At 42.7% G+C, this 13,020-nt stretch overlaps 1 protein-coding gene across 4 annotated transcripts in view; it reads left to right on the top strand.

Moving 5' to 3' along the window:
• LCORL (ligand dependent nuclear receptor corepressor like) overlaps positions 1–13,020 on the top strand; it is a 1,174,596-nt gene that overhangs the window by 913,278 nt on the left and 248,298 nt on the right. For all 4 annotated transcript variants that reach the window (XM_069631902.1, XM_069631901.1, XM_069631903.1 and 1 more), the window contains exon 7: positions 1,594–6,302. In XM_069631902.1, coding sequence (XP_069488003.1) covers positions 1,594–6,302 — 4,709 coding nt within the window. The remainder of the gene's footprint in view (positions 1–1,593; positions 6,303–13,020) is intronic.

Here is a 13,020-nt window from a genome sequence, read left to right on the forward strand (position 1 = left end):
ACTACAAGGTGCCAATTTCTTAAAGGCTTAACACATTTATTTACACCTATTCCCTTCACCGTGCCATCATGGGATTCAAATCTAGTACTAAGATGTCTTATGAGAGCTTCATTTGAGCCCTTGCATTCGTGTCCTTTAAGAATGCTCACCATGAAAACTGCCTTTATAGAAGCCGTCACATCTGCCTGTAGTGTAAGTGAGCTAGAGGCACCATCTTCCAAACCACCTTTCACATCCTTTTCCAAGGAAAGGGTAGTTCTAAGAGTTCTGTCATCTTTCCTTCTGAAAGTTGTGTAGGAGTTTCACCTCGAAAAACGTATCATGTTACCAACTTTTTATCCACTTCCTCGTCCATCAAAGGAGGAGGAGACTTCATTGTCTGGACCCTAAAAGGGTGCTAAGCTACTATATTACAAGAACGGCAAATGTTCGTCAAGATGTTCAGCTCTTCATTGGTTACGCTGGTCAAAGATTAAGCTTTGTGGCGACAAAACAATCAATCTCGAGATGGATTATCATGTATCTAATAGAATGCTACTCATTGGCAGGCAAAGATTTGCTCAAAGGTTTGAGGGCTTATTCCACCATATGGGTGTCTATTTCCTCCACTCTGGAAAGAGGTGTACCAGTGTGGGACATTTGCAGAGCAGAAACTTGGTTGTCCCTTCATACTTTCAGTATGTTTTACTGTGTAGATTCTTTGTCCGGAGAGGAAGCCAAACTTGGCAAAGCCGTCCTTCATAAAATAAACAAATGGGTACATTGTCAGCACCCACCTTCTAAGTCAAACTGCTTCGGGAGTCTATCAAAGATGAGGAATACGTGGGAGGACACAATCCATTCGAAGAACAAGTTACTTACCTGTGGTACCGTTCTTTCAACTGGATGTTCCTCCCACGTATTCCACATCGCCCTCCTATCCATTGCTTCTTTCATGCCTAGAATTTCTGTCTTACACCTTCCTTTCTCGCAACATCAAGATTGTCTCCTCCTATGACACAGAATGCAATTTAAAGGAGGGAAAAAACTAGAACTGAGGTAATGGTCAGCGCATATGCTTCATATACCAGCATCCATGTCATGAGGCACATTACGGAGGCCGTCGAAGACCACGACGCTCAACCCTATGAAAAGGTTTTCCAAAGCAAGCTGCATGCAGACTTGGATATATCAAAGATGATAAATACGTGGGAGGAACATCCAGTCGAAAGAACGTTACCATGGGTAAGTAACTTGTTCATCTACCTTGAACAGATAAACTATGTCTGGCAGTTTTCTCCAGCATCGTGTTGTGTTTCATAGTATAACGTGTTAGAATTTCTATATGATTTTTCTTAAAAGCTTTATAATTTAGCATTGATAAAGCATGGGTCCAATTGCTTGATTGTGCTGCCAATGTTTCTGAGAAAGTAGACGATCATATGCCCACTTGCAGTTCACTGTATTCAGGATCCTTGAATTATGTGATCAATTTGCAACTTACTCTGTCTCGCTTCGTCTTTTATTGCACATTGCATTATAGATTTAAAACTCTAAAGCCACATTCCATTGGAATGGTAGTTAATATGTTTTTGCAATATTTCTCTTTTGTAGGCCTAGAACACGTCTCCACACCAAATTGCTTTCACCATTCAAGGCAGCCTCACATCGAATGAAAGGAACTGCATTGAAGCAAGTGTTGGAATCATTGTGCAAATATCACCAGCAACAGACTTTGAACATGTTAAAATTTTTGGTTCATGGAAAAAATGGATGTACCTTAATGTGCAATTGCTACAAATCACAGATCAGTTGGCAAAATCAAAATTCGGACCTCCAAGTCCTGCAATGTAGTTCTGTGGAACATAGACATACCAGACGGTGTCGTTTTAAAAATATGAAATCAAGCACACCTTTAAAGCCTCTGACTGTTTGTATAAAGGATTTACGTTTATCTTGCAAGACTGTAGACTTGGGAAGCTTTAAAACTTTGATTAACAGAGGTTCGAGCGACAGTAATAATCTTAATTGTTGTGGAGAGTTATTACAAAATCGTGCACAGGCAAGAAGAGGGTTTTCTTCAGTAGTTTGTGGTTTGTCGAAGAGCACCAATAAACATAGAACTGTAAGCCCTTCACCACCCCAGTTAACACCTATGAAGACCAGTAAATGTGAAAATATTGTAAAATATCCCACTAAACTTTCATCTTGTAAAAACAAAAGACATAGGTTGAATATCAATCAGCCTCCATCGCTCCACCCAGCTGACGGTCACTGCATAGGTGATGTTTGTAAAAAGGAATCTAAATCCCCAGATATGCATAGGCATAAACCATCGTCTCTAAATAGTGAAACAACTACCAAAGGTGAAAGTAATGTTATTTTTCAAGATTTATTGGACAGATTTAATGAAAAGCTTAACTCAATAGAAACCTCCCAAATGAACACAACCAGAAATGTGCTAAAACTGTCTAATTTTCAGAAACCAGAGAATGATGGTAGAACATTTGGAGACTACATAAAATCTCTTGTTCATAATGCTAAAGTAAATGATTGTAGTTTTGTGGAATTATTGAACCAGTATGAGGAGGGCATGGAAAGTAAAACAATTCAGACAAGATTTCGTAAACATCAGAGAGCCTTGCTTGCAGTGCACAACTCTCATCAATTATCTTTCTCGAGAAGTCAGTCTTTGCAAATTAAGAGAGAGCTTGCTAAATTTGATGAGCCCTCTGAGAGAAACCACTCATTTGTTGAAAAAAAGGCTAAGAAAGCCCGAAAATCTATCAAAACCACTAGAGTTAAGAGAAGTGAGGTTTTCAGAGGCCTTGAAGACACTCCTCTCCAGAATCCTCAAAGTAATCTGAAAATGCCTTATGTGCATTCTTCACGTTTGGAACCCTGTCAAAGACAAATGGCTGAACTGCAGAAACATCTCTTTCAAGCTGAAGCCAAAAAAAGCCTGGGAACCTCTTCAGGAAAAAGAGCTAAATGTAGAAACACTACCAGGGCAAAAAACAAATTAAAAGAACAAAACTTGCAAAAAATCAAATCACTAAACATAAATACTTCAATAGAAAATCGCACAAGGCTTTCTCGGAGGACCAAACACAATATTGTGTCTTCTACTTTCTCCCAAAGCGCACCTGCCCATAAGAGGCAGTGTTTGCACAATGTGGAAGATACCAAATTTGAAGTTGATAGGTATACAGATATGGATTTAAGCAATATTGCTAAAAGTACAAATGTTCAAGTAGTTGTTAAGCGCTTGGAAGACACAGTGCATTTAGCAACCAAGAGGTTTCTTGCACATTCTTTGGAGGAACAGCCTAGGATATCCAAAAAACAGACTAAAGAGACTGTGCAGTGTAAGAGAAGTATGAAAGGAAGACAATGTAATTATCGGTCCTGTGGAATGCTCCGTAAAAGATGTAATTCCATGCAAAGGCCTCCACTTCGCAGTGGAGGCAAAACAGAACGCATCTCAGCAACAACTAATTACAAGGTTGAAAAAGGAACTGTACGCTGTGCCTCTAGGATGTTCCCTGCCAGTGGTGATTGGCCAAAGACGAGATCTAAAACTTCCAAAGAGATGCCTTTCTCTGTTTGCACTAGTCCTATAAAGCTTATGTTTGTATCACAAGTTAAAAACAGTGAAGATGACAAATACACTTTAAGTAGTGTTGATTTTTCATCCCAAAGAAATGTTGATTTTTGTAGTTATAAAAGGTCTACTAAATGCAAAGCAATTCAAACACTGGAAAAGATTACAAACACAAGAGCAAGAACTAAACAATTGCATATTCTGGGGGCTAATACAAAGTCCAACGAATGTGTTGCTGTTGATGATTTTCCCAGGTCTGATCATAAATTATCAATGTTATTTTGCACTGAAGCTAAAACTGAAGGAACTGATTGCAGTGCAAATGAACATAGCATGGATACATCTAGCAGCATAGAAAAGGGTGGTCTTAAAAGAAAACCTGGTAGACCTAAAAAGATAGGTCCCCAAATAGTGAAGCATACTAAGCGGCCAATTGGAAGGCCCCCAAAGCCAAAAAAGGAAATAACTGAATGTGCGGACAATAATGAACCCAATAGTACTGACATGGGAGACAAATGTGGTGCTAATGGCGATAAGAATAATACAAATATTACGGTAACCTTGGTTTTTGGAAGATCCAGGCGAACCAAAAGGCATGTTTCAGAAGATAGTAACAAAGCAGCAGGCACCATAACACTACATCATGTTGGGGTTTCTAATCAAACAAATGGCCTACCATGTGCAATAGAAAAAGACAAGACTTTCCATAAAACACATATTTTGGCAAGTCCAGCTACTGGAGACAAAATATCAGGATCTGAAAATGACCATGTTGCCCTCGTCAACGAAAGATCACTTTTGTCTCATCAAAACGATAATGAAGTGCACCCAAATAAGATATCTGAAACATTGATCAAAAAGCTTGGAAGACCACCAAAAGTCAAAATCTCTGGCATTTCCGTGACTGTAAACAGAGTTTCTTCTCAAACAAGAACAGTGAGCTTAAGCAACTCAGTGACTTCCAAGGCTCAGGAGACTGTCATAGACCATGACATATCGAAGAAAAAGGCTCAACTCTGTAAGAAAGTGAACAAAAGGGATCATGTCCAACGTCGCTCTCCAAGATATATAGCACGCAATCTAAGTAATTGTTCAACGCCAAAAGAACCCATTCAGTTGAGGCAATCTGTTAGAGCAAAAATACCATCATTCAACTTTTTACATGCTGTAGCAACCTCTCAGGCGTTCGCTTGCAAAAGTTCCTTATTGCACAAATCACCTAAACCTGAATTGGGAAAATCAAACAACTTGAACAGTAAAATAGATCAGCAAAGCACGGAAGAGATATCCTCTTGTACCTCAGAAAAATTGAAATCAACAAATTCAAAAACAGCTGCTGTAGGTAGCGAGTTGGCTTCTGTATTTGAAGTGTCATCTGATACTATTTTTCAATCTGACACATCTTTGAGGTGGTGGACTGCCTCTACTTCCGAAGACAGTTTGCTAGAGGAGCTGAATGGTAGGTTTGAGCAGATGACAAATACCTGGTTGGAGGTTGATGTAAAGGACCCTAAAAAAAATATTTTTGTGACAGGGGAGCCTATGCAACAAGGGCATAGTTTGACTTTGCCAAACTGCACGAGAACTTGCTATTTACAGCTTCAGCTGTCGCCAGTAAAGATGCTATTTCAGAAAAAATATAACATGAATGATCTATGTTCTTGGTTCATGCAAACAACTGAGACACAGTCGCTCACTATTGTCAAGAAAGATACTGCTCGAAATCATCTTGAGGTGATCGGTCACAGGAAGAGTAAAACAGGGCTATGCAAACAGGACGCCAGTTCTAGGGTTTCCGTGAAGCAATTTAAAAAATGTGTGGTACCTACTACTTCAAAAACCCCTGTAAAATCACAAATGGCACAGACTGAGGCCACATCCAGTGGCTTAAATGGGAAAAATGAAACTGCTCAACTTCGTTTTAGAGCAAACCGATTTAATCGCCCAAAGCAAGAGCAATGGAAACGCAAAAAAAGTACTCCCACCCAGCAAATTACTTCTTTGAGGTCTTTAAGAAAGAGCCCAAGATACGTGCACCCAAGCCAGAAAAATGTCATAGAAAATGGAAACAATGCAGTGGAAATGCTAAAGGAAAATACTATAGTAGAAGGCAATAATGTATCTTTGCATGATGAAACCAAATTCACGGATACATCGGTTCACGTCAAGATCCGCTTGCCCAACGTATGCCGAAAGGGTAGCACTTTTAATGTATGTAAAACTGGTGAGGAGTGTCAAGAGAACATGAACCACAATTGTGGTAAAGCACTCCGTCAAAACATCCATTCTCCTGAAGAAGTTCAAGACTGTAGGGTGTTTTTGAGGAAGTGTAAATCTACTAAAGATGGAGGTTCCTCAGAACCTTTTCATAATCCAAGCAGACAGAGGTGGCAAATTGCTCATAAAAAATATTGGACATTACGATCTCACTCAAATCAGCACAGTGCGGAAAACAAATCTCAGGGAGCAGAACATTCCCGCTCTGGCTCATTTAGCAGTTGCACTAAAAGGCTTAAAGGATCTTTGACTGATGCATCAGAAAGATCCAGAAAGTCTGAAAAAAGACACTTGAATACGTCTGAAGTCTTAAAAAGGAATACCAAAAGAAAAAGATGCAGCTCACCATTGGACACTGTTGACCTGAAAATTGCAAGACAAGACAAAAAGGAATTATGCGGCAGACTTCATACAATCACAAATTATTCAAATGTCCAACTAGGTAAGTTATCTGTTCAAATCAAGAATGTCTTTGTATGCAGTCGATGCATGGTGTGTGTGAGATGCACAAAGAGCTGTTTGACCTCTTGTGCAAGCACACATTTTATAGTAGCACGTACAAATATTATAAATGTAATAATAGTAGTAGTGTCTGTCCCTTTGTTAGATTTGATTAGAAATGGCTTTAGCTCTTTGCGAGAGATCTTTTTAAGATGCATGCCACAGAGGGACTCTATTGCCAGTCAGCTGCTCCATGATGCAGAACGAATGCATTCTGGTGGCAGCTCTATTATTGCGATGCCATGTTGTTGGAGCAATCAGCATTGTCTAGCTTACGGAGAGATTTGATAATGATGCATTGAAAAAGCATTATTTATCTGCTGCTCGTACTTTGATGTGTATTTTACTTTTGGGCTGGATCGCATTGCTATTTTCATTGCCATTTTTCTAAAGCTTGTCCTGCACTGCAGGGAACCAGACAATCTACACTTACAATGAATGCCAGAACTATTGTCCTTGCCAGTTCTCGTTTTTCACTTGGACAATGGCTCGAATAGTTAATTTCCATCAAGAGGGTCCATTTGCAACCTGGAAGGTATATTTTTTGAATTCCGGTACTGCAGACTCCGCATTTCGCCCTTCTGAGGGCAATTACTTGACTAACACCTGCTAGTTACAAAGAAAATCTCTTATCAAACACTTTTTAAACATGCTTTGACGAAGCTACTAGTAGTTGTTTTCCTTCTGCATAGTGATGAGTGCGGGGCAAGAAAATCAGTAAAAGAAAGGGAGTCCAGGAGGAGATTGACATTATACAAAACACGGATAAGTTAATATGACAATCAAGCCAGCTTTGTCAAAGGCAATAGTTTGCCTGTTTTATTTTTAAAAAAGTTCTGTGGCGACACGCGCACCCAGATAATGGAGATAAAGGTAAACGCACAGTCAACATGTATTTTCTAGGTAATGTCTTACTATACCCAGATTCTACCAACATATGCTTGTTATTTTCACCATGTACTTGGTATTGCTAACATGGCATGGGGTAGGTATTTTGACATGTACCAGATATTTTCATTGTATGCACACATATTCATAATTCACAGGTACTGCCTGTACATAGAGGCAACGTGCTGCTCTTGAAGCAAGATCACGGAGAGCGACAGAGATTTGAATCCTGCGTCCACGCTTAGAAACCAAACTCTAGTATTAAGTGCGTTATAAAAAAAACAATTAAAATACTATTAAATAAAAAGTATTCTTAGGTGCCATCATAGAATGGCAGGTATTAATGGCTGGTATGTACATTATGTACTATATTTTAATCATATTTCCATGTACTCGCCTCATGCTTATATTCATCTGCTTGGGCACAGACCATATGCCAGATATTGCTAGGTTTACCTAGTTATACACCATTGGCCAGGTATTGGTATCACTCTCTTCATTTGTGCTTTTTGCCATCACATACGCATCATATACCATCACATACACATCATATACCGTTTTCTCTTCAGATATTGGTTGCAAACACCCAGGTGGTCACACTGACATCATATTCCCATGGGAGCATATGCTGAAAAAATAACGAAATATGTTGGGGTACTCGCAACATATGTTGGGTTGTGCCATTATATTCCCAGGTACTAACAATATTCCAGCAGTTGCCACATTGTACCAGCTATTTCAAAAATAATGCAAGAGGTGTTATGTTATAGTGCATTTGTATAGCTGCTTATGTACCATTGGTATGATCTCAAAGCGCTATGGGTTGAACGCCCTCCAGGACCGTGATCCGAATCAGTGGAGATAGTAGCGTAGCGGATAGCGCTTGGGTACACTTGGTATATGAGCAGTCAGAGTGGTTTGCGCCGGTTGGCTGCATTCTAATGCCAAGTGTGGTGCGGTGGATGTGAGAGATCAGTGTAATGTGCGTAGCAAGGCGGGTGGTCTGTGAGTCTGTCTTCTGGTTGCCGTGGGGCATGTGTAAGAGATTGTGTGCCGCTGGACCGATTATTTTTTTCATGGGATATAGCTGCGTTCTACCAGGCTGTTGAGGTATTCTATGAGCGATGTAGGTATGTGTGCAGGTAGGCCAAATTGATAGAGGGGTGTAGTTGTGTTGTTGTTTGTTGATGTAAAGTGGAGAGTGAGCGTATTGGTAGGAATGGATGTCTGCGGTTATTGGTGGGTGGCCCCGTTACTTGGGATGTTTTCAGAGCTCAGTGTGCCGGTGGTTTCTACCCCGGTGGTTCATGGTAGTGGATTTCAGAGAGCGGTAAACTGGTCAGTGGGGTCTGTTGTATTATCTTGGTCGGGCCATCCTTTTGTAGAAACTCTGTAGTCTGACTCGGCGGGCCCATTTTCCGGGTCCCTGGAGGAATATTAAGCTGGGTTGCTGGGTGCCTCTTGGGGTATTGTATGATTCTCTGGAGAATTTAGCCACGCATAGTTACTTCTGTGCTGCTGGTGTAGGGTTGTAGGTTCTTATTCCTAGGTAGGCAGGGGTCACCTCTATTGATCATATAGCACCAGCTATGCTTTGGTGGTTGAGCTAGGTGTGTGTGGTTGCAGCTGCATAGGCCGGGAAGTCCTTTGGTCCATTGGCCGACTTCCGTGCCCTAATTGTTCCTGCTTTTCCGGGGGGAGGTAATTCATTAATTGGTCAGCCTTCATGTTGTGTTTCAGGTTAGTGCTGATTCTCACAGGACTTTGGTCATTTGGGGATGGGTTTATGGCCTTGAGCGGACGCGTTAACTTATTTGGCAAGAGCCATGCTTTTACTGCTTTACAAAAGGCCATGTAATCCTGGTTGGTCGAATACAGGGCGGTAGCAAATTCCATAGAGTTCGTGTCAAGGTGGAGTAGACTGAACCTCCAAGTCTGGCTGAGTTGGAGGGTGGGATCATTAGTAGGAGGGCCGTGCTTGACCTTAGGGTGCCTGTGGGCGGTAGCGAATAGTCTTCTCTTGGAGGTATGTCGGTCGGCCTTGTGCATGCTCGGTGGGTGCTGCACAGGATTTTGAAAGTGGCTCTTCGTCCAATGGGTAGCCAGTGGAGGGGGCAAAGAGCAGGCGAGATATGGTCTCTTAGTCCCAGTGCAAGGAGGAGTTTAGCAGCTGCGTTTTGGACTCTTTGGAGTTTAAGTTGGTATGCCGGAGCACCCAGGTACATGGAGTTTGCATAGTCCAGTCATGACCTGACAATTAACATAATAGAAGTCAATCTGTTGGGGAAGGAGAGATAAGGTAAGATGTGTCTCAGCAGCCTGAGGTGGTAGTGACAGGATGTGTATACATTATTGTTCTGGTGGGACAGGTTTAGGCACGGGTACAATGTGCAGCCAATGTGCAGCCAAGGTTTCTGACTGTGTTGGAAGTGGGGGGAAAGGGGAAAGCCGAGAGAGGGAGACCATGGGAGTGCTTGCAGGATTAGAGCTGTGTTGCTTCATACCATAATTCCCAGGGTTGAGAAGGAGGTTGTTTCTAGTCATCCATTGGTCTATATCACTGAGGCAAGCTGGTAGGTCGGGGGGGATGATCAGAGCTTGTCTTGGGGATTCTCAGGATAATTTGGGTGTCATCAGCATAATTGTAGCAAGTGAGGTTGTGCGAGCGGATGATCCCTGGCAGCGGGGTCAGGTAGAGTTTGAAAAGGATCAAGGAGTGGCAAGTGCACTGGGGTACTCCAGTGTTCACTGGGTGAGCTGAGGAAGTAAAAGGGGAAAGATAGTGATTTGTTTCCTGTTAAGGAATAAGGCAATCCAGTTGAGTGCCAAGTCTCGGATTCCAAGGGAGTGGAGCCGGTCGAGGAGGATTGAGTGGTTAATGGTGTCAAAGGCAACTGAGAGATCAAGGAGAACCAGAGTGGCGCATGCTTCAGTGTCTGCCGTGAGGTTGTCCCAGATTAAGATCAGTGTGGTTTCAGTTCCATAACGAGGCGGGAAGGCAGACTGAGCTTGGTCAAGTAGGTTGCTGGATTCAGTGAAAAGGTTGAGCAGAGAGTAGGCTGAGCGGTTGATGAGTTTTGCCAGGAATCTGGTGGTGGAGATGGGACTGTAATTGGGACTGTAATTGGATGGCTTGAGGGGGTTGAGGTCTGCCTTTTTCAGAAGGGGTTTGATGGGTGCTACTTTGAAGGGGTCAGGAAAAGAATCGGAGGTGAAGGAGTCATTGAGTATGGACCTAACCTGCTTCCCTGCACAGGTGGAGAAGATTTACTTGAGGAGGGAGGCGGGGCAAGGGTCAAGTAGGAGGCAGTAGTTTGAGGAATTCCTCGCTGAAGATCGGCTTGAAATAGTTGAAAGGCATTGCTGCAGAGGTGGGGGGAGGTGGGATCTTGAGTGGGGGGTGAGGTTGGAGAGTTTGGCATTAAGGGTGGCCATCCTGTCCACTGCTGATCTGTAGAAGTGATGGGAGAGGTAGTTTCAGAACGCTTGTGTGGGCGTGGTAAGGGCAGTGCTGCAAGTGGGTTTCCCAATTTCCGAGATGATTCTGTGTAGCTCTTTACTACTGCTCCGGTAGTTTAGGATTCTTTTATTATAGTAGTTTTTTTTTGGCCTTTTGGATCTTGGATTTGTAGTTATGGTGATGGTGGCCATGCAGAGATTTGCTAGGAAAAGGGGGTCTGATGCTTGCCATTGGCGCTCGAGGGAACGGTTATGGGTTTTGACAGTCTTCAGGTCGGGCGTGAACCATTCGAGGATTGATCCTTTACGGGTGGAGCGTGAGAGGGAGGCGTGAGACGTTGAGCCAAGAGTCAAAGGATTTGATAGGTAGAGGTCTGTCTGTGGTTGAGAGTGAGCGTAGCAAGGCTTCAGCCTGGTGAGGAAGTACCTTGACCATGTTCCAGCATTTGTGGTTGTGTGGTGAGACCAGGCGGACCATGGGTGGTGGGGTCGGTGTGCAGATAGAGAAAGGTCGGGCTGAGTGGTCTGTCCAGATGAGGGGTTTGGGGCTGGGCACCAAGACAAGGTCAGATTTGCTGAAGATTGCTGGTGTGGCCTCTGGTGTGGGTGGGACCAGTGGAATGCCCAGAGAGGTTGAGGGCCTCTAGGCTGTCGGCCCTGGGTTGGGTCATGGGGGTTGTTGGGTATCTCAAACCAGATATTGAAGTCCCGCAGTAGGGTAAGTGAAGGATGGTTGTCCAGAATGGTAACTAGTGAGTGACGGAGATTGTTGGCAAAATGTTTGTCATGTCCCGGTGACCTGTAGAAGAGAAGGAAGTTGTGTGAGAAAGTGGGCAAAAGGGAGTGTCTGATCAGAAGGGATTCGCAATTAGCTGTGCTTTGCTGGGTTTCAGAGAGAGAGATAGATTTGTTGGGTTTGTGGAGGATGGATTCCGCTTGTGGTTGTCGGTGGATAGTAGGTCAAAGTTGCTGTGACGGTTTTTGGCCCTGGAGCGGGCATTGAATAAGAGGCAGGTGACTTGGTGGGTAGGTGGTTCCATTGGTGCTAGTGGCGGGATTGACATGATGGGTCTGGGTGGCTGGTGTGGGGGCTGTCGGTGCAGTGGCCGCTTTGAATGTGATGGAGGTAGGTGAAAGGATGGAAGGGGTGGTGGTCTGGTGTCGGTGTGGTGGGTGCGTGGGGACCGGCCGGCTGATGGACTTGCTGCAGGTCTGGAGGGATGTAGAGGTGGTAGGCAGGCCTCCAGATAAGGTGCATATTGGGCCTTTTTATGCATGAAAAATGTGCAAATATGACAGCTTTCTTATTATCCTGTGTACACTTACACAGAGGCTTAGAGCAGAGGGCAGTGCAAAGGTCAGGTTACTTGACAAAAACCAGAAGGCGGCTTTTGATTTTTATCCACATGGATGTTATTGCAAGCCACCTCGTGAAACAGAATGTATTTCTCGGAAGCCGTTAAAAAAATAAATAAACTGCACACTGGTTTCTTTCCATTCAGCGTCTGCTGTGTCAAAGCTCATGGAGCAATCAGAAGCACTGTGCATATTTATTTTCCTATAATTTTAGGATTGTATAATTAATAAGATGGAAAACTAAGTTGCAATTGAGAATTAATATTTTGTAACAAATGATGCTTTTTTTTCCAGTGAAAGCATTACACAATTGTATTTTTACAGAGTTGCGGTGCTGTATGCATAATCATGCGGAGGCACATCGTGTGTACAGTTATAATTTAATGTGCTCTCTAATTATAAAAACAGTATGTAAAATGATGACTATGCAGCGTCTAGTTTACATCCATTCAACCTTGCAGTCAATGGGGTACATTACTATAAATAGTCAGTGGCAGCAAAGTCTTTGCTCAAGGGTGAGTGATTGTCATTACACCAATCACAAGTGGTCTAGCCTCTCAAATCTTCAAGACTACAATTAAAACATCCAAAACCTGACTCTGCAGGAAGCGCAAGCGCTGTTCAAAAACAAACAAATGAAAGTTACATGGTAATTGAAATAGAAACTCAGCAAAACCTGTCACTGTGATAATCCAGATAGGTATTTAACTTTATGTAGCGCTTCATAAATGGTTCGTCAACATCTAAGTACTGTGATTATTATATCTCAGTCGATACTCTGGTAACCGATAGCTCAGTGATTATTATACCTCAGTCGATAACTCAGCCGGTTGACCACTCGTTGCTGCAATCTGTGCGTGATCTGTAGGTTGCAGGTTCAAATCCCGGCAAGGCCAACTGAGCCTTTCATCCTTTTGAGATCGATAAAGGAGTACCGACTTTGTTTTGGTGATAAT

This window comes from Ambystoma mexicanum, chromosome 6q (genome assembly GCF_040938575.1).
Source record: "Ambystoma mexicanum isolate Mex_15411 chromosome 6q, UKY_AmexF1_1, whole genome shotgun sequence".
Taxonomy (NCBI): Eukaryota; Metazoa; Chordata; class Amphibia; order Caudata; family Ambystomatidae; genus Ambystoma; species Ambystoma mexicanum.